This window comes from Pocillopora damicornis, chromosome 11 (genome assembly GCF_964200805.1).
Source record: "Pocillopora damicornis chromosome 11, jaPocDami1.2, whole genome shotgun sequence".
Lineage (NCBI taxonomy): Eukaryota > Metazoa > Cnidaria > Anthozoa > Scleractinia > Pocilloporidae > Pocillopora > Pocillopora damicornis.
In genome coordinates, this window is record NC_142680.1 from 23,346,490 (window position 1) to 23,368,770 (window position 22,281).

At 37.2% G+C, this 22,281-nt stretch overlaps 2 protein-coding genes and 1 pseudogene across 2 annotated transcripts; 1 reads left to right on the forward strand and 2 right to left on the reverse strand.

The window, feature by feature from the left end:
* Positions 1 to 307: 307 nt before the first annotated feature.
* On the forward strand, positions 308 to 5,565 carry LOC149038334 (sphingomyelinase phosphodiesterase C-like). Its single transcript, XM_089186457.1, has 7 exons — positions 308 to 855; positions 2,926 to 3,228; positions 3,484 to 3,658; positions 3,710 to 3,719; positions 3,778 to 3,796; positions 4,097 to 4,321; positions 4,565 to 5,565. Exons 1-7 carry the CDS (start codon positions 402 to 404, stop codon positions 4,867 to 4,869), a joined length of 1,491 nt encoding a protein of 496 aa, XP_089042583.1. The 5' UTR covers positions 308 to 401; the 3' UTR covers positions 4,870 to 5,565.
* An 84-nt stretch (positions 5,566 to 5,649) lies between these two features.
* Positions 5,650 to 17,172, reverse strand: LOC113678399 (ATP-binding cassette sub-family D member 3). The gene is made up of 28 exons (XM_027195284.2): positions 16,974 to 17,172; positions 16,700 to 16,739; positions 16,226 to 16,275; positions 15,813 to 15,864; positions 15,404 to 15,492; positions 14,798 to 14,867; positions 14,604 to 14,630; positions 14,289 to 14,359; positions 14,098 to 14,167; positions 13,746 to 13,799; positions 13,508 to 13,564; positions 13,340 to 13,392; positions 12,773 to 12,862; positions 12,113 to 12,182; positions 11,806 to 11,875; positions 11,449 to 11,546; positions 11,011 to 11,102; positions 10,753 to 10,871; positions 9,927 to 9,993; positions 9,492 to 9,555; positions 9,100 to 9,177; positions 8,840 to 8,905; positions 8,480 to 8,593; positions 8,288 to 8,338; positions 8,118 to 8,162; positions 7,809 to 7,913; positions 7,309 to 7,365; positions 5,650 to 6,838 (listed from the first exon to the last, which is right to left on the reverse strand). The coding sequence occupies exons 1-28, from the start codon at positions 17,108 to 17,110 to the stop codon at positions 6,761 to 6,763; spliced, it is 2,034 nt and encodes a 677-aa protein (XP_027051085.2). The 5' UTR covers positions 17,111 to 17,172; the 3' UTR covers positions 5,650 to 6,760.
* A 425-nt stretch (positions 17,173 to 17,597) lies between these two features.
* On the reverse strand, positions 17,598 to 19,439 carry LOC113678401 (uncharacterized; annotated as a pseudogene).
* Positions 19,440 to 22,281: the final 2,842 nt, after the last annotated feature.

Consider the following 22,281-nt stretch of genomic DNA (forward strand, 5'->3'; position numbering starts at 1 on the left):
TATCTGCTTTTGGGAACCCTATCTGATCACCTGATAAATCCAGGACTTCCTTTACACTTGCTCGTTTCAAGAAATGAATAAATGATTCTAGCTTGACTTTAAAAAAAAACTTTATTTTGGATTTAACCCGCTGACAGAGAAGTTCTTGTCTGCCAGTCTAAACAACACCGTTCTCGCCCATATCTGAATCGATCATTTTGTAACACAAAACAATCAGAGCCAATAGGATACATTACAAGTGATGTCATACAAATGAAAAAATATCAATATTTAACACCATCAGTTTATTAGGAGATAAATTACATTACCAATGACTTGCTATGCTTATCTCTTCAACTGTCACTCCCGCATTGTTTCAGTGACGAAGCAACACTACCTCGGGTGTCTCTTAGACAATCGAAATGACTGAACAGTTAGAAATATCGTCTCCAAACGATTCCGAGAACAATCGGAAAAGGAAAAGACTCACTGTATTGGTCTTGCTAATATTTCTGAGAAGTCTTTGCGTTGTTCTGTCGTTGATGTTGATTCTCACGTTTGTACTTTGTCTTCATTGTCCTGACTGTGACTCGAATTACAAGCAAGGAACTTCAGGATCTGAGGAGAAATTTACAACTCAACAGACTTTGGTCCATTTTATACATCTCACAGATGTCAACTTAGATCTGAAGTACAACAGCTCCATTCCAAAGCGTGACATGTGTCGCGCAGTAAACGGATCCATCAAAACAGCTGAGTTTAAAGCTTCTTTGGGTAGAATTGGGTGTGACACTACACTATTGTTGCTGAAAAGTAGCTTAGAAGCGATAAAGAACGCTACAGACGGCACAAAGCTGAATTTCATACTGATCTCAGGTAAGTCCCATGATATTTTTTTAATTTCGTATTTGTCATCAAAATTATGCAAAAACGTATCGAAGAAGAAGTGATATAGAAAAACATTTAACTATAAAAAATTGCGATAAAATATTTCTTAAAAAAAAATTTTAGAATTTATAAAAAACGACGACGTTTCGAAGTTGGCTAAACGTCCTTATCAATTGAAAGTCAAAAAATATATTTACAAGTTGCACTCTCTATAAATACACCAAAATAACAATGGGTGATAAAAAGCTAAACCGTTAGAAAAGAACAATAGTAATGCACGTATGGGGTGCGCCTGGATATTTAAATTTGGCTTGAGATTCTTGATCACAATCAAATTTCCTTGGTACTTTCTTAAAACTCTAAATTGGTTTTCTTTCAAAAGGTGGTTGCTACCGTGAGCTTCCACGAAATGTCAACCGATTGTCGAATATTTGTGCTCAGCAATGCGTTGATGAAGGTGTCGGGCTGTGTACCTGACATAATCTGCATCGCACAGATCATATGAGAAACGGTAAACAACGCATTGCCGATTCACAATTGACGGCTTCATTTCTTTTGGTTTAAGATCTTGCCCCAATTTCTTGCTCACAAAAACAGGCTGCAATCTTGGGAGAATCTTACGGCTACGATCGCCCAACTGCTTCCGAACCGCATCAGGGGCCACTTGATCTTTGAATGGAAGACTAATTCTTACTGTGCCTCTATCATCGGCGTTTCTTTCCGCTGTGCTTGCCGAAGCATTTCTAAAAATTAAATTATTAATAGCGGAATCAGTACGGCCCATAGGGTTGTCAAGACGACTGAAAATAGAGCGCAACCTAGGGTTAGGGTTAAGTTGACCATTTAACTGAAAAAGCTGATTGGTTGTGGCAATTTTGAGTAGTTCAGCAAGCTGATCCTTTTGCAGATTAAGGCCATTGGTTTTGTTGAACCAATCATCTGTGTAGGCTTTGTTGACCACGATGTTGATAGTCTCATCTAAAGGCACATAAGTGAAGAGAGCTGTGGCGTCATAAGAGACCAATATGTCTTTATTCATAGAATGAGTACGAATCTCATCAGCAAAGACAAAGGTGTCAGTGATTGTATACTAATTTATGGAAAGTGGTTTCAGCTTTTCTTCAAGCCATCAAGCCAGATTGTAATTGTAGGTTCCGGTTACTGATAAAATAGACCTCATCCCAGCGTGGCTTTGTGAGTCTTAGGTAAGCCATAAAGATGAGTGAGCCTGGAACTCTTTGGAGAAAGTGAATTGGCAATTTCTTCAGGCAAAATTTGACGTAAATTTTCTTGCAACTCTTTCTCTTTCTGTAGGAGAGGGCGAAAATGCTTAGGTGGTCGTCCACGCATTTTTGCCGGTCGTTTGTGATCAACGTGTGAAAGTTTAGGGGTGTTGTCAACGGAAGCAGCGCTTACTAGGCGGATATATTCGGGTTTGTCCATCATTACAACTCCAGAACCTTTATCAGGCTTAGTGAAAAGGTATCGTACCAAGTAGTCGTTAAACATATTATATAACAAACCATCAAACACGAAGATAAAGAAATACACAAAAACAACAAACTACGAGGTCTTTCTGTTTTGAATTAGAAGACTTGCGTAAAACAATAGAGACTGCGCGTTTGTTTTGAACATTTTGTTCCTGACGGCTTTTGAATGGTTCTGAATAATTGCCTGGCACTTTTGAGGTGTTGCGGATTAAACCACGTTTTATCTCTTTGCAGGTTGTTTCCCTTGGAATCACTGAGTCGCTCAAATAGACATGAAATTAACTATCATTGATTGTTTTTTTAACTTGCGTTACCCTGAGTATAGTCATTCAGTACATTCAATGGAAGTCGGTATCAAAACTCCTCAAGCTAGAATCGAGCCGTTGCCTTTGTTTGGCCCATAGCCATAGCGATAAAATAAAGATTATTGAACTTCTGAACACCGCTGAGATGAATGCAGCTGCGCAAGCTAATTATGCTTTATTGCAGTCGATCAGTGACAGATGTAATTTCAAATAATCACCAAAATGTCCATTACTTTTTTCCCCTTCCTTTTTTATCTTTGTAGGAGACTTCTCTGCACATGAAGTTGATGTTGATGAACAGCACATTCTCGAAGCCATGATTAGGACAGCGAATGAGACACATGCAGTTTTTCCTGATATTCCTGTGTTTCCTGTCATTGGTTTACATGATTATCTGGTACCACTCACTTTACCGAACACCAGTGATTGGTACAACTCTGTCTTGTCTTCATGGCAACCGTTAATGATTTATGATGGCAGCGCAGGCGATGCAAGCAAATCTACATTTAGTAACACGTTAAGAGAAACCTTCCTTGAGGGCGGTTACTACAATGCAAGCATTGCAGGTATTTTTGAGCATTTAAATTCGAGGAAACTTATTGCCCTAATGTTATGAGATATTTGTAGCGTTTAATTTGGCGGGGAGAAAAAATTATTTGTCGATCCATTGAGCCTATGAAGAGAGATAATTTTTCTTTGGGTCGAACTGAACGTCTTCCAACACCGCGCAGGCCTAAGCGCCATATTTTTTCAGCAAGACTATAAATTAATGCCTTTCCGTCGACCAGTGACCAAACTGATCAAATAACTTTGATCTTTAGATGGGAGAATGATTTTAATTGTATTGAATACCATATACTGGCACTACAAAAGCAACCAAGACAATCTTCAAGTTCGTAAAACTGCGTTAAGTCAGTTGTCGTGGTTAGAAAGTCAACTCGAGTCTGCTGAAGGACGAGGGAAGAGAGTACTGATAGCAAGTCACATTCCACCAGGGTAAGTGATTTCTGTTTAGGATTTTAATGAAGAACGTTTGCCGTTATCAAGCGTTATGAACGTGATACTGATGAGCAAGCACTGATATCCAAGTATTGTTTTAATCACTAAATCCTCAGTATCACAAAGTGATAGCTGGTGAGAAGATTTTACAAATTGATAGTAATTTAACAAAAAAAGTATTCTCTCCTACTTTCAATTAGCATACAAGAGGGGAGTGAATTTTTGTTCAATACTAGGCTTCCACTAAACTTTCGTTGTATGCATGTGTGTTTCAATACTGGACATCAAGACACCCCTTTAGTCATGGCAGTCAAATTACGTTTTTGCGACGAAAACTGAAAAAGATCTGCTTAGCGTAATTTCACAGAAGTTAACTGGAATAAAGGGTTAAATTGTAACTAATGATCCTGTGATTTTCAAATTTTTTATTTGTAGGTCAGCTATTTGGTCACGTGCACAAAGACGACTTCAGACTTCAGACTCTGGAATCAAACTCTGACTCTGTCTCTAATGACGCAAGGAAGTCTTTTGCATTGATCGCTCCCTCTCTTAGTCCAGATTACAAGAGTAATCCAGCCTTCCGTGTGATGATATTAGATGAACAATCAATGTCTCTTTATGACTACAATCAATACTACATTGACCTTGACTTGACCAAAGGTAACGGCGTGGCTCTGTAACTAATCAAAACAAGGACGCATTAACGATCATGCCGAGTTGTGGAGAGTTGTAACATTATAGGCATCGGCGACCACTAAACAAACGAAAATTGAAAATCCGTATATATAATACCTTTAGAATTAGTGTCACCATTTGAAACGAAGTTTTACATTATTCTTCACTTTCAAACGTTTCCCAGTTTGTGTCTAAAAAGATTAAATGTATCTTTACCTTTTTTTTCAGTGTCCTCCACTCCTGTGTGGCGGTTGGATTACACATTCAGCAAGAAATACCCCTTGTTTGCAAATAAGTCTATAGATGCCGATCGAATCTATAAACTAACCGAGGCTTTAATAAATAACGAGAATGATATGTTCTGGAAAGCTTACGCATTTTCACGACAAGTTAATTACTGGCCCGATTATTATCCAAGGGCAGTTCTTTATTGTTCCATGCGCTACGTTTTTAAAAACGATTATGAGAAGTGTCTCTTAAGAATGCATTTTGAGGCAGGAGCACTACTAAGTTCGCGAAGATCTCGAAAATGAAATCGTTTTATCGATAAGGAATCAGTAAACAGAATGCTTTATTTCAGTTCCCTTTGCAGATGTTTGGCTCAAAACACAACTGGCGTTGAAGCGGATTCCCTTAGTAAAACAAAACGAGGTTTACATGTATTTGCACTCTTGTTATCTGCATGTGCTACAAGAATAAACGAAGAAAGAAGTTAAGTCCATCGGGTATTGTAGTATTATACGCATATCATTTACTTGGCATCAGAGAAAGTGGAGCGACACCACACCTTCACCAGATTATTATCAGCCATACAATTTCCAAATGGGTCGTAGGATTCTTTGACTGAGCTGTGACGGGATTTTATTTTATTTCATGTATTTATCATTTGCCTTTATTATATGTTAAAAGGGGAACAAAGTTAATTTGCATAGATAATACATAAAAAAATAGAAAATAGCAAAGGGGAAAGGCGAGGAAGTCTCAAGAAGCCATGAAGACTTACACGTGAGGCTCCCTCTTTAAATTAGAGTTGAATTTACCTTTTATGTAGAACGTAATTTAACAAGTCACCTCGCTATAAAATTCATTCGGTATTTGGCAAATTAATTAAATAGGATTCAAGTAACCGTTTGAAATATCTTATATCGTTAGATTCAACTATCGAATGAAGCATTCTATTTATCTGATCAAACCTATCAAGGATTTGCAATAAAGCCGTACATGGTGAAGCTGTGTAACGCTTTCGTGTCGCCTTCAGAACCACAGAAACTGTTAACAGATAAAGCACACACAATAGCCCTTACATCTCAATATCAGGGTTCGCCATGTTTAATTTCTAACCTAAATTGTGTGACGAGGCAGTAGTCATAAAATCACCAGATAACACAAAGTGCTGAGAATATTAACATTGACAACAAATTTGTTTGGTTTAGTTTGTAAACAAGATGACAGATCAACATTTTAAAATATATTGCACCACCGAAAAGGCGGCACAGCCCTGAATCTCTCTAAACTGTTTTGAAAATTCCTCAGATTTACATCGGCAACTACCGTGCCTCAACTAATATATAAAAAAAAAAAAAAAAAAAAAAATCAAAGTCACCACCCTCCCCACCCCTTCGTAGTTTTGATAAGCTACTCCCTTCCAGAGGGATAACGACTGTTACATATGGATGGAATAAAAGGAATTCTGCCGGGCCCTGCTCCTGACAGGAATTCCTGAAAAAACTCTTAGTCGAGATTTAGCAACAAAAACGCACAGCTTGTGGCAGGTGCAATTCTGTGCCAAACAGAAACAGAGAGACACCACCGACTTGCAACATTTGCATCTGTTCCCCGATCATTAAAAGATGAAGTTTACCTATCATCAGCCGACCACCAAGTAAAAGTAACACTTTCAAGCAGTCTTTTTAAAACACACTTTTGCGTAGCGCCACTAAACATTATGATGTGTTACGAAGTTAAAAAATTTAATCATGGTTATTGTTTTAAAAAACTCGATTCATTTGACACCTCTTGTTTAGTTATCAGATAGGCGAGGCAGAATGTTTCCCTGCCTGTTCAGGCTGACCGATATGGTCACATGCCTACTCGCAGACAAATACGACATGTGACGTGTATTTTTCTTGGTTAGGGTAGTTTCACCAGAGTCAGAATATTTGCGTTATTGTTACGTCATGATCTCCTAGAAATAATAACCCAAGTTTGCAACGAATTAAAAGTTCTAAGCCAATAAAACCACCATACAATACAGAACAAGACAAGGCCTGAAAAGAAGAGGCAGTTGAGACTTGTTGGGCAGGGCAGTTTAATTGATTGGCGAGTGCTAAGTGGGATAGAAGTTGAAGGATCGATCGGTGTTCTGAGTGTGCAGTTGTAGTTGTTGATCGACGGGTGGCGTGTATCGAGGTCAGAGAAGGATGTTTAGGAACCAAACTCTGTAGTAGCAGAATCAATCGGTTTGTACTCATAAGAGCCTCTGCCGTCCATGTACAAAACATACTGAAGATAAAGACAGAGAGAAAACATACCAGGTTAGAAAGAGAAGTGTCTATTCTCCAAGCATTGTCCCCCTTATCTTGTCTTGATGGCAACAGAGAAGGCTGAATCGAGTCCTGCTACGGACTGAAGGGGGAGACAGTGATTGAGAGTAACTCACGTCTGTCAAATATTAATGTCTGACTTCTTTAAACCGATTGGTCAGATTTTGCCTTTTAAAGCTCATTTAGGTTTTACCAGTTTCAGCAATGGAGAAAGTAACTTGAACAAATCCGGAACTCCGCTGCTTCCAACACTTTTTATCTTGTTGAGGGGAAGGGGAGGTGGGGGAATGGGCGTTGTGAGATTGATGTATACGTATCAAAAAGAAACCGCCCTTGAACAAGGTACTACTGACGGAAGGCAATCTATTGTAGCATTGCTGATAAAAAATTCATAAACAAAGGAGTATATAAAACAAAATAATTACAAACCTCGTGGTATTTCCACAACGACTTACGATGTGAGACAGTAAATAATGTGATGCCAACCTAGATGCAGAAAACAATGTATTTATGGCTTGATGATCAAAGGAAGTATTCCTTAACACTTCATGGCACGAATACCATCAACAACATTCTATATGCAAAATTGTTCTGGAGAAGACAAGAATATCATTCAGTGTAAAGGAATCGGAAAGGGCAACTAAACACTACCGAGTTTAAGCAGGAGAAAAAAAGATGCAATTTAATTCCTCATTCAACCCAGCAAGAGGCAACGCGTTGTTCAGTTGCACGGTTCGGTAAAAGACCGTTCAAACACTTCAAGCAAGGCCGAGGTGAGGGAACGTGCAATTTTCAAAAATACAGTTGAACCTTCCGTCGGTCTAAGGGGCCCACTTTAGAGACTTAGACAAAAAAAAGCCTGTATTTTAAAACTTCCCATTGGCGGAAGGTGTCTGCTGACCAGAATTTTAACTAGATTGAAGGTATACCTCTCTACAGCGTGTATACATGAAACCCTCCACATCCACACTAACTGCACTAGTGCATTCATCCAGAATAGCAAACTGAGGTTTGTGGTAGAAAAGACGAGCCATCTAATAACGGTATAGAAAAGAGGACGTTAATATCATAGACACCACTCTTCAAATTAAAACAAAACAAAACATTAGCTCATGTTGTTGTTCAGTACCACAAAGGTAACCAGGAAAGTGACCAAGAGCAAGTCACGCAACACTGTCGCCACAAGCTGATAAATGTTGTGTGACATGGTTGCAGTCAAGGTTTCAATGCATACTTACTGCCATCCTTTGCTTCTCACCACCACTCAGAACATCCATCCAATCCTAGAGAAATAAAAAAATTCTATATAAAAAAAAAAAAAGACTCTTTTCTTCGTCATTTACCGCATGAACATTGAACATGATTTACAAGATACAGTTCAAACGTCATTGACACTTCATTAGTTTACCTGGATCGAGTCCCAGCTTCCTTCCCGCTCAAGAATATTACCAAGATGAACCTGAAACACAAGTTCACGAATAAATGTGGGAATAGTGAAGGTTAACTTACAATATGAGAGACATTTGATTTTCTAACTTAAACATTCGATCCGTGACATGTGCGGTTATTATTGAACTTGATGAGTTAATAAATCATGAACCTGTTTTAGATAATCCTCAAGGTCTCGGTCCGTAAGTCCTTTCCGGTGCAAATCTTCCACAGTGTCGGGATAAATCACCTGATCCCGCAACGTTCCGAGGGCCATATAAGGACGCTGAAAAATAACATTTGGGAACGATTGTGCGCATGCCGAAGACAAAGTCATTTTTTAAGTTACCTGATTAACAACTTACTCAGTAATAATGATAATCATGATAATAACAATAATAATAATGATAATAATAATAATAATAATAATAATAATAACAGTAATAACAAATTATCGCAATAGTGTAGAAAATAGAATATCTTTTGTACCCCGAAAAATCTTAAAACTTGTCCCTGTTTAATCATCACTAACCTGCGGTACATAGAAAAGCTTGCTCTTGTTTGGTTTTACTAATTTACCACCAAACAGCGGCCATAGCTGTCAAACAAAACACCTCAATATTAAACCAAGTGTAAACAATACCGAGCTACTTAAAAAAGAGCTTGATATTAATTTGCCAGAAAAGAAGGGCTTTAAAATAAAATTGTCATGAATATTGCTGATTTCTCTAAAGAAGTTTACTTGATTAACATTTGTTTATTAACTAACATCCAGTATTCTAACAATGTTACCTCTCCCAAAATCCTGAACAAAGAACTTTTTCCACATCCATTTGGCCCGCAAACTAACACATTCATGCCCGAACGAACCTGTGGAGAAAAAATAGAGTAGCTTCATGTACAAGATATGCAATCATAACAAAACCTTAACGAGAAATTGTTTTACGGTCACCCATAAGTATCACTACAAATACAAATCACTAAAAAACCACTAAAACCTCAAAGAAGAACCACAGCCAATCGCTGGGAGAGAAACGTCATGGTCCACGGAGCGAAAGAAGCACGGTGTTTACCGTATCATGATTAGTTAAATCACCGTATTGATTCCGATCAGTGAGTGCAGACAGTAAATTATTACATCCAAGCCAAGTGTTACATATTTACCTTAGTGGGACGGTTCTCACCTCAAACGAAAGGTCGTTCACTAGAATGTCTCCATTGGGTGTAACCAGAGGAACATGTTCAAATCTGTTAAAAAGAAAGAAAAGACTGTTTCACTTGTCGAGTCACATACACAGTCAGTTCCCTACAGCACCATTTTCGTGTGTTTTTTTGTTGTTTTCATTCAGTAATTAGTGGTAATAAATATTTGTTCTTGTTATTTTGATAACTTCATTGTGCAACAATTAAACCCCATAGCCACGAAAAACGAGACCATTTAATGTTGACTAAAAATTATAACAAAACTAATCTGATAAAGCTGATTCACAGCAGACGTGCAGTCCTGTAACAAAAAAATTGCATCTTTTCGCTTCAATCATGTTAAATGACAGGTTTCATACAGAATAAATTCAAACGTACAACATGATTTTAAAGCTGTAAAGTGTAACAGAACTAACCTGATTAGATGATCAGTTTCAACTATTTCGCCTTGGTTGGGAACCAAAGAGCACCTAGGAATCTTATCTAATAAGAAAAAGGGAAACAGTGAATCCATCTGTCGAAATTGGAACTGTCAACAAATTTAAGTGAGCTTGACGGTAAGGTAAGAACAACAAGAACGACAGTAACACTAATTACAATACACTATACAATAATGATGACGATGACGACGCACTGATTAACGTTTCCTTAGACCAACAACAACTGCTTCACTCTGTCAGTTTTTGACTTAAATGAAACCCACACCCTATGGCGGCCTCTTAAATTGTGAACTGTACCATGCACTTAACATAAGATAATCATTCTCTAGAGCCTGTAGAAATTGTTACTTGCACCTGCTCTCCCACTGTTCTCTCCCAGTTTTCAATTTACTTACCACGCAGCGATATCAGTATGGCTCTCCCCCATTCCCTTAATTTTTCCTCGCCATAAAGTAACAGCTAACTACACGCACTGAACAAGGTAAATGACAGCATGTCAGTTTTTTCTGGTTTTGTGCCCTATATATTCTTGAGCTTATGTTTCGTGACAAGCGCATTGGCACAAGGACAACACTACCATATGCTCCAGCCCCACTGATTCCAGTACGAAACTTTCCCATCGGCTTATGGACGCGTCGTGAGTAGAAACCGCAGAAAACGCAACCATAAAAAACAAGGACGCCCTTAAACTCGCCTCACGTCAACTCACATGCGCAGGTCTTGCATTTATATCACCCAACATGGTTTATATTGTAATCATGTTACGTTTGTATTATATTCATATTGCTCCAGTGGTTTGTACCTTGCCGTTCACTGTCTCCCTCTGCCTGTGGACTCGACTGATTGATCATAGTTCGTTGATATTTTCCTTTACTAAGGTCTTTTAACACTGTCATTAGCTCTGAAACTCTGGAAGTATACCTGAAGAAAAACACATCGATACCCAAGTTTTAGTTAAATTACTCCTTTTTTCAAACAAGTTACCCAAATTTAAGGAAGAAAATTCTAGAGCCAAGCAAGTAGTATGTGAGTTTATTAGTGCTTCTGTTCACCAACTTACCCTGCCAGTCGAGTTAACTCTCTGCCCGCCAACACCAGGCGACCAATAGCTTCTGCCATTTTCACTAACATCCTGCCACTTCTGTAGTAGTCCTGACACAATTTGAAAAAGAAATTTAGCTAACAAGAACACTAATGCTGTTTGTCAGGTCTGTCTGTCTATCTGTCTGTCAGTCTGTGTCTGTCTGTCTGTCTTTCTGTCAGTCTTTCTGTCAGTCTGTCTTTTGGTCTGTCTCTCAGTTCTTCTGTCTGTATATGTTGTCTGTCTATCCGTCCTTGTCAATCTCACAGTTCGTCTGTCTGATATTTTCCCTCTATCTGTGTATGCCCGTCTTTCTGCCTGTTTCTCCACAGGTTACAACAGGTTCCCCTAACCCTATTCCTGTCTCACTGCTTGTCTGTCTGTGTCTAGCTATCCTTAGAAATGCATTGAACAAACCTCCATTCTCTCACTGTGTGTGCTGTTGATGTGCCTTGTACTTGATGCACTCAGAAAAGGACGACTGACAACTGAGAATCCTACAGCAGTAGCTATATCTACAATCAGCACACCGAAAAAAAACACAATCAGAAAGGAACTCTCCTTTGTAGCGAATCTTTCCCATTTCCTTTTAGCCAAGTGGAAGACAGTAGAGAGTTGATTCTCTTGAAAATATGAGCTTTTAGTAAAACAAAATACACAAAGTCCACAACCAGACCAACTGACTCCTACTCATAGATGAAAAGAAAAAGAACTACATGTAAATGTGTTTGAATCTAAAGGTAAAGTCAATTCTTGTACCAGTAAAATACTTACATTTTGCTATAATATTGTCAATAACTCCCATACTAGATCTAAACTGAATGAAATTTCTCAGATGATCAACCTACAAAAACAAAACAATGTAATAAGCCTAAAGGCCAGATTTTTATCTCCTTCTTTATCCAGTGGTGCTTGTCATTCCTGTTGCAGCAAGTGGAGACAAATAACTAAGTAACAAGGCTTTGATTATCAAGTGATAGAAATAGTGGTACAAAAAACAAAAAAATAAAAATATAACAATATGTAAATAAAGAATTCTGTGTAATCATTCACTATTATTACAATTATCTAAGTTTCTTACCAGCCTGTGAAATGTACTTTCAATTGTAAGTTTTTCCCTTCTCCCTCCTTGGTAGAAAGCAATTTCCTCACTAAAGTTTAAAGTCAAAATAAACAGTTAACCTAACCATATGTTATGTAATATTACCTGATGGAATATACAGATCTCTTTCCATATGTCGCCCTGCTTCAGCCAAACAGCTTACTCACTCTGTGGCTGAATCAGGATCTTTTTTTAAACTTTATTTAATCACAAGCAATTCATCAGCTATTCTTTAGAGAGTTTTGTTGATTTCTCATTTCAACAACCCCAGGGATACCACACACCTAGTCTTGTAAGGATCGACAGCTATTCCACAATGTGGTGTCATTTGAACATTAAGTTTGTTCTTGGAGTCTCTCAGGGTGTAGCTTGTATTGCCCTTAGTCCTTGAAATGTCAGAATGCAAGCAGCTCTGCAATTTTTGCAGTTTGTCATGTAAAGTTACTCTAGAGGGTTACACATCCTTCTCTGTAACATGCTGAGGTACCACATAAATTATAAAAAACACTTTTCTCCGTTATCATTCTCAAATAAAATTTATATTCATTTGTAGACTGAGTAAGCATCTCCTAATTAAAGAAAAGGCATAAGAGTCATTTTATTTTTAGTCTCCCAATTATGTACAATAATCTTATTTACCTGTTAGTTATGAGCCTTGAGTTCACATATCTGAACTCTCCTTCAAGATGTTGTTCATCAGCTGTCATTCTACCCACTGGCCGTCGCAATCTAGATTTTTTATTTTCATAAACAGGCATGACAATCATTTAACAATCCAAATTATTAAATCAATATACCCATTTCTATAAAGTCATAACATCCAATATGTTTTTAAGTCAGCAAACCGTTATTGGTCTGGTTTTAAACTCCTCAATCCACTCTGGTGATAGCTTTGGTTCAGGTTAATGAAATGGCAACTACCCGTGTCCTTTTCGCAACTACCCATGCCTGGATCATCACATGGAATGTTCAACTAAATTATTCTGTTCAAGTCTTATTCTATTCAAGTCTTATGCCATGTCAAAGTCACAAAGTATTGTCTACAGCAAAGTTGCTGTTCCTTAATGTGTGATACATTGAATAATGTCTACTAAAAAATAAATTTGACACAGAGTCATAGTTAACTATTGGAAAATTTCACACTGACCATTAAAGAGTGTTCATTTAAAAGAGAAGAATGTATAGTTATGTACATCCTAGCAGTACCTTGTTAACAGAAGTCCTGAGAAAGCTAAGTATCCCAACATTATGGCTGGCCCCTAAAACGGTGACAATTATAAGATAAAGTAAACATTAGAAAAATACAAATTCATTGAATAAAATGACATATAAATCTATTTGATTAAGTTTCGCAGATGGTTCTGTTATACTAACCTGTATACCAATAGCTCCAGCCAATCTTTGTACATATATGGCTATGTCAAGTATAGGCTGTAAATAGTTGTAATCAAAAAGGATAAAAAAGCAAGTAAATACAGCTGCCAATCAGAACTAAATAAATGTAAATAAATGTACTACCAGGAACAAATAATATTTTGGTAAAATATATCCTGAATCCTGACCCTAAGCATAGGGAAACCCAGTGTAAAACTCTGTATTTTGTACTACTCACTTTACTTATATTGGAGTACAGTTCAGCAAGACTGTTGCAGAATTTATCCACATCCTTTATGAAAAAAGAAAATACAGATTCTAGAGATAATCTTGAAACCACATTCATAAGAAGACAAGCAAGTAAATATGAAGCTTAAGACCAAAACATACACCAACTGGAAAAGTAGGTGACAAACTATCAAATCATTGATCCCTTTACATTGTTCTGACCATTAAAGAGACAATCCAGTAACAGTTAGATATACTTAACTTGCATCAACCACTTATAAACCTTCAGTATCTGTTCGGTATTGTAGTTGACCTGTGCTGTGCTTCCTCAAATCACATGTTATCTTTTTTTACACACCCACCTGAGTTAGAAGTTGATCTGCATTTGCAATGCGGTTATCCAAGTTGCTCATTTTATAGAAAGTAAAAGAGCTGAAAAGAAAGTTTCAGTGAGATCAAACTTTATCCTGTGGTCTTTTTTCCCAGAGCAATTTACTTGACACTTCAAAAATAGAGTAAAACAGTTCCACAACAGAGTTCACAATTTAAATACCTTAGATACTTTTCATAGAGATGAAGAGTTAATCTGGAGCGGAACCTCAACTTAAGCTCACTTAATCCAAACTAGAAAAGGTAACGAAAAACAACAAGAAGTAATGTTAGCCTCAAACCTAATAAAACCTCTGAATGAGGAAAAACAGAGCACAAATTACTCCAAAGACTTCTGCAATTGAAACTGAAGAAACTTTTGAGTATAAAATTAATACAAAGTAAAAATAACAAAATCTGCTTTCAGAAAGGCAAAAACCTTTGGATCCATACAATACAAGTTTCTAAGATTCAGTCAATATCAAAATTTTACACGCACCTTTAAGAGTTGGTTTATCACAGATATCTGTGAAGAATAAAAACACAATAATGTATCAACTTTAACATAGGGTGTAATTGTGTTTTATATCAGGTGATGATATCAGAGATCTCACCCATAAAAATCCAACTCATGTAGACTTTTCCTTATTTTTAAAGATTAAAACTTTGAAAAAAGTATTTGAATTTACTTACAAATGGCATTGCATAAACCAGTGCAAGGAGATTGTCTTTAAATCCTCCAAAATCACCGCCAATAATGGACCTGATATATCACAAAATATAAAACAGTTTATTAAGTCTGCATGTTGAGTACATGAACTCATGAAATTGTCCACGACATGTAGCAACTAAAACCAGATACATGACTTTGGACAGAGTGATGTGTGATGTCCTACAGCACAGTGATGTGTGATATCATATAGCACAGTGATGTGTGATGTCATACAGCACAGTGTGATGTGTGATGTCATCTGGTACAGTTTGATGTGTGATGTCATATCGCACATGGTGATGTGTGATGTCATATGAAAGTGTGATGTGTGATGTCATATGAAAGTGTGATGTGTGATGTCATACAGCACATGGTGATGTGTGATGTCATATGGCACTTGGTGTTGTGTGATGTCATATGGCACATAGTGATGTGTTATGTCATATGGCTTATGGTGAAGTGTGCAGACAAATCGCAGCATTCCACATATCATATGAAAGTAATACAAACTTGAGATGATATTTGAAATACAAAGTGTAATGATTAGTAGAATCAAACAGTAAACATTAAACAATATGAACACATACCTCTCAATCGATGTCCCATTGTTTATCATCCATACATCACAGTATGTCCGAGCTATTAGAGATACAGCAACAAGTAACAGGTAACCACTCTAAAGATGTAATGAATAATATTACTTGAGGACTGACTACTACAAAGTTTTAATAGTTACAACTGTATTTCTATTTTGAAAAACAAAAACTTTTAAACCAAGTTTTCTTGATTGGGAAGTTAAAAATTCCCAGCCCACTCACTCTCTCCTTCCTTTAATGACCAAAACAAATGTTGCAACAGGAAGATATTAAAATGACAATAGATTATAACCCACATAATTGGTTGAATTCAGTATTTAAGCCATCATACCAAATAAAACAGAAAAAATCAGTATACAATACTTCAAACATCTTAAAAAGCTTAATGTGTGTTAAGTACCTCTGGTGAAAGCCATCCAGGGATGATAATTTTTAAAATCTTGAGCAGTTGCCTGCGTAATGAGTAGAGAATAACACCACATTTTGATAACCAGTTTGAAGAGTGGCTAACATTATCAGTAGGCAAAAAAATAACCTATTTTCCAAAAAAGTGAAAAAATCAGCATCTTTTAAAAGAGGTTACATAAAATTAAAATCAACACTAATCACATGTGATGTTTTTTACCCAACTGATGCACATGACTGACTTTTAATGAAGCATAAGCAAGATCTTGTGTATGTAGCACTTATGGCATTAAGCACAAAAGAATTTAACAGGAAACAAACAATGTGTTATTGGTAATGTGTTATTGATCATGAGCATCTCTTCATTCTAAATTCTTGCAGGGTGAACAGTAAATAAACTTTTATTACCTAAAAAACACACCATCAACAGCAGCCTTTCCTTTCTTTCTGTTTTTTTCCTGAAAATAGTAGAAAAGGGTAAACTTACACGAGTTTCATAAATATATTAAAAAATTAATCAATGCCTCAAATTACTTAGCAGGGAAATCAAAACACTAATGATCATTATATACCAAGACTTTCACTCAACAAAATGAGCACTGTGATTGGTTGATTCTTATCCCGACCAGGATACAATTGCACAGTTGTTGCCCACAACCACGCCGAATACAAGAGCATGTTTTTTCCCCATGATTGTTTAAGGGAAAGTCTACATAATTATGTAACAAAGCACTTGATGTATGGTCCCTCGGGAAACTAGTTAGTTTTTTTTCCTCGAGTCCTGATGTTTCCCGAGACGAAGTCGAGGGAAACATCAGGACTCTCTGGAAAACAAAACTAACTGTTTCCCTCGGGAACATGAATTAAGTGTATAATATTTACCTCCTCTAAAGTAATATGCAAATCACCAGTCACATCTTTTCTGCAAATTGAAGGAATACTTTTTAGGTAAGTTACAAAAGATAAAAAAACAAATAACATGCACGTACTCCGCTATCCGAGCTTCAGCCAGTTAATTCTAGTAAAAGGCATCGCTATCTTTTAAATCACCAGCGCGCTGTGCAGTCTGCATGACGGTGCAAAGTGCAAAAAATCTCAGTGGCGAACAAGCCATGCTTCGCATGATTGAATTGCTCGTACAATTCTATAATCCAACCTTTTACTACTCAGCTCGTCAAGCTTTTTCTTCCACAGCACAATAATGCCAGCAGCAACTGCTGCAACAGCAATTCCAGAAGCTTTAGAGTTTAAAGCCGGCAACCGCACTGCGATCTTGCTCAATACGTTCACCATGTTGATTTATTTTCTCCTTCTTAGCTACCAGGCCTTCAATGCTACTACCTAAGGAGGGGGGGCTGAGAGAGTTTGTAAAGAAGAAGTCGGCTACCGCACAAACCCCTCCCATGAACAAAAAGACGTTTTGAATGTTTAATAAGAGAATAAGTTGTCTTTACATAATTTCAATCCTTAAATTCTTTCCGATGTCTGAACTCACATATTCCTTCTTCTCTACCTATCTATTTCTTACTGGATCTTTCATAATCATGTGAACTGTTTCTTTCTCATGTCATGTAAAAATGTGACTGTCTACCGTTTGCCTGTTTTATCAAAAACAAATAAGAGAATTTGAAAATTTTCCTCGATTTGAAGTCTTCGCAGGATTTTGACCCTGAATTTTTAATTGTGATTTGAATTTGATGTTGTTGTTGTTGTTGTTTTGTAACAAGGACTGATAAAAGCATTAAAACGAGTCCTGAAATCGAAGTTTTATTTATTATTGAAAAGCACAACAACCTATAATTACTCATTAATTAGATAAAGAGATTATAACATTAATCTGTTGTATATATTGAATGTCCTTGCCGTCTTATTGGAAATTTATGAAAAATTAATTATCCATGTGTTCCTTTTTTTTCGCCTGTAAACTCTTACGTCTCAGTTTTGGTATTTTCCTCCTGTTTTGCTTTTTTCAGTTCGGAATTCTCTCTCCAAAGTATTGGACTTTTTGCTAAGTCACTGCAATACTGAGGAGTAAAACCACGAAGTGGAGAGGCCAAGACACGCAAATCACTCGTCAGGGGGGGTAGAGCACCTGAAAAATCACACAACTTTGTTGTGGATGATCCTTTTTTAGTTAAAATTTTCAAAGGTTGTTCCTGAGCAGAGATTCTCTCAATTTTAACCACCTTGTGGTACCGTTGGTTTGAACGGTCTTCGAAACTCAGGGTAGTATCAGTAATCTTTGACAGTGTCCTCGGTGTTCTCAGTTTCTGTTCACAAACTGCGGTGGCAGTAGAGTGATGTGAAAGGTACAACTTTGGTAATGCTAATTCTTCAAGCTGGCTAGCACTAAGATCTTCTTTTTGCCCAAGAGAAGAACTTTTTTGCGAATTATCTTGTTTCATACTTTGTCCAGAAGGTTTATCAAAACCGTCTTTCTTTTCCAAGAGCTGGCGTTCTTTTAGTTTCAACCTGTATTTAAGACGGGTCAGGTTTTCCGATTCGTTGTCAGCGCCATATACTCTTGGTAGATTTTGAGATTTTTTTCTACATTCTGTACAAAGATGACAATCCGTTTTCATCAGCGACATCACGGGACCTCTCTCGAAGACTGGAAAATCCATGCGTTTTATCCCATTGGTGTTATACTTTTTTTTTTACATGAGGAAGGCGGCACGGTGAACAGGGATTCCATGGCATTTTTGAACTTACCAGAAGTATTTCAGAAAGTCTGCTGATATCGAGCTCACCTTCACGAAGTGCGAAAGAACATGTTTTTCTTCCTGGTCTGTGTATTTTTTTATTTGTATGTTGAACTGTACAGTCATCATCAGCACATGTTTTAATTTGTTCATGCAATCTACGCACGTTACTATCCTGTTGAAATGAAACAAGACGAGATATTTCAGCTCTTCTGACTTGCTTGTCCATAAAACCCTTTAGGCCGGATGGCTGCCTATTATTGTTAGCTGTTTGAACTGAATCATTTTCCCAAGGTTGTACATTGACAGTTGATAGTGTCACCAGTTTACTGCTTTGATTCTCACTTTTCTCCAGGGATAGGTCAGGTTCCCATTCGTTGTAAACGGTGGCAGTATTCTTCTCTAATTGGTACGAATTCAAATCGAATTTTGATCCAGAAGGACTTGAAATTTGTTCGCGAGAAAATTCTTGGGATTTGTTTCCCGACCTCCGAGTTCTTTTCGCCTCAGAAGACATTTCTCCCTTGCAGTCAATCTTATTTACTTTTTTGGATCGCACTGTCTTGATCTGAGAATTCTGATTATGCCCTGGAACGGCCATTTTTGTTGTGTCATCTATGCTACTTGTCAAAGAGGCTTTTGAAGAAATATACAATGCTGGCCGATGTATCTTTGCATTGTGAAGTGCTAATGCAACGCGAGGGTCACCCTTTTTTAACTTGATCATCTCTTCAGCAACTTGCGCTGTAACTTTCCATGAAGTGGACTTGGGTTCGGTCGCTGCACTAGGCATTCTCAGCATTAAGTTTCGTCACTATCCTATGACTCGATGTAAACTTGACAGTCAAACAATTGAGCGGAAAATTGTCCTTTGTTTACTTTTTCGAGCTGCTCGAGAGAACTTTTCGATGACTGAGAAAAAATACTATTTGACGCTTAAGTTTGGTTTTTGCCCCCGACCAAAATCGTGTATTCTTTCTAATTACATAGAGAAGGATATTACAGCAGATTAGAACAGCGTCCTCTGTACTAACTACAATGGCGTACGTGATACGAATAACACTCTGGACACCCATTATAACATTTTCAAGGAGGATCTTAACAACTAGATGGTCCTTATTGATGACTTGTAAGTGGCCTCTTGGGACAGATGTGCGGCAAAAAAAGCATTTCAATAACTTTGAGGTTTAAGCAAAACAATAACTCAATCATTGCATTGTGATTTTCTGATTGAAAGACCGACACTTATACGATTAAAAAGGTATACTGAAACAAGAATATAAGATCAATAAGATCAAAGCTAAATTGTGAAAGTAAGGTGGGTGGAAACTTCTAGAGATTGAGGAAATTAATTTCTGATGGCCATTGGCTCATTAAACGTATGTACCGTTGCACTTATGTCCTCTTGTTGCAGATATGTCCTCTGACGTAATGTGATACAGTGGCCAATCATATCCTGCGATCTATCGAGCGACACGCGGCTTGGGACTGGTTAAGAGACTCCGTTGTAGTTATGTCTTCAAGCAAAAGTACTCATTCAAGGGGGTCGGGATAAGTGGAAAATTTGACCAGTATTTTCCGGTAACTGATCTCAGGAAAACATGCTGTTCGCATGATCACTGCGAACCGGATCATTGGCCTCTCATATTGCTTTCCTTGAAGTTCAATCGTTCGTTAACGCAGAGTGATCGCATCGTTGTCATAACCTAAACTTGGAAGAACAATTTGCTGCGCGTGAATAACAAAGCGACTTTCGACCAAAGGATGCGTTATTGTTCACGTTTTATTTGCAGCCTTGCTTTATTTACAGTCTTCATTGCTCGACTTGCGACTTCAATGACAACATTTTAGCCACAAGCTAAGACAAAAGCACAATGTGGCGTCATATCACAATTGCTTTATTTTCTTTAATAGTTGAAGATCATAGATTATGGTTCGTCGACATAAAATTATATATTTTTGACACTTCACCTGATCTGCCGGAGGTGAGATCGACTGAGAAGTCCAAGTTGTGATTATTTGTCTGCGTCACGAAGTCTTCCTTCAATCACAGAAGTTTGGCCTTCAGTTGTTTATTTTGAGTACTGTTGGTTTTTGCCGTATCGCACTAAGCCCTCCGTTAAAAAAATTGAAGTAGTAGATTGTGATTTTATTGCGGTTCCGCTGATTTTAGCTGGTTTTTTTTTTTTAGTACTGTTTCTAAATTATTGTAGGATTTATGGCACTTTTGGGTGGATTTGTCCTATTTTACCCTATTTATGACAAATTCACACAATGATTAAATCGAAAATGGGGCTAAAGGTGGCTATGGCAAGTCAATAGGATAGAATCCACCTAAAGATGGAATTAAACAGAATTTATCCCGTTTTTCTAGAATTCATTGGAAAAAGAATGGAAAATCGGGTTGAAGATTGGATATGGCAACTTGAGATCTATTCCATTTGGAGAATAACTTTTCAGATTTTACCCTGTTTTTTGTCAAATTCACTGAAATAAATGGAAAATCGGAGTAAAAATAGCATATGGGAACTTCGGGTATTATTCACTTGTAGCATGAATGCTCAGAATTTACCCCGTTTTTCTCGAATTCACTTATCAAATGGAAAATCGGGGTAAAGATGGCATATGGGAACTTAGCGTATTGCAATCACTTGCGGGATGAGTTCGCAGAATTTGCCTCGTTTTTCTACAATTCATTGAAAAAAAATGGAAAATCGGGTTGAAGATAGCATGTGGGAACTTAGGGTACTATTTACTTGTAGTATGAATGCTTAGAATTTACCCCGTTTTTCTCGAATTCACTGATCAAATGGAAAATCGGGGTAAAGATGGCATATGGGAACTTAGCATATTGCTATCACTTGCGGGATGAACTCGCAGAATTTATCCCGTTTATCTAGAATTCGATGAGAAAAAAGCATTGAAAATCAGGTTGAAGATTGGATATGACAACCTAGGATCTATTCCATTTGAAGGATGAATTCTCAGATTTTACCCCGTTATTCTATAGAATTTTCAGAAAAAAATGGGAAATCGGGGTAAAGATAGCATATGGGAACTTCGGGTATTATCCACAATTTACCTCTTTTTTTTCTAAAATTCACTGATCAAATGGAAAATTGGGGTGAAGATGGCATATGGGAACTTACGGTATTAGCTACTTGCGGGCCAAATTCTCAAAATTTACCCCGTAATTCCAGAATTCATTGAAAAAAAAGAAAAAAAATGCAAAATCGGATTAAAGATTGGATTTGGCAACCTAGGATTTATTCCACTTGAAGGACGAATTCTCAGAATTCATCCCGCTTTTCTAGAATTCATTGAGAAAAGAAACTTTTTTATAAAATTTGTATTTTTTCCTCTTTTTTTCATTTTTAAGTAAGACTAGCGAGCCGCACAAAGAAACTCTTCTTGTAATTGTAAGCTCCTCGTTTATTTCCGACGCGTTTCGTGTCTAATTGAGACTTCTTTAGAGAATGACTACAATTAATGGGGAACAGTATATTACATAGCACGTTGGTGTGCCTAAGTTTTTAATTTCCATGGAAGTTAATAATAACTGAAAGCGGGCGTTATAGAAAACGTCTAAATACATATTAAGTTATTGTGCGTTGCCTTATTTTGGGGGCTAACGATTAGTGCTAATCGTAGAATTTATCGCTGAAAAAAGAAATGGAAAATTGGGGTAAAGATGGCATATGGGAACTAAAGGTGTTATCTACTTGTAGCATGTTCTCTCAGAATTTACCCCGTTTTGCTAGA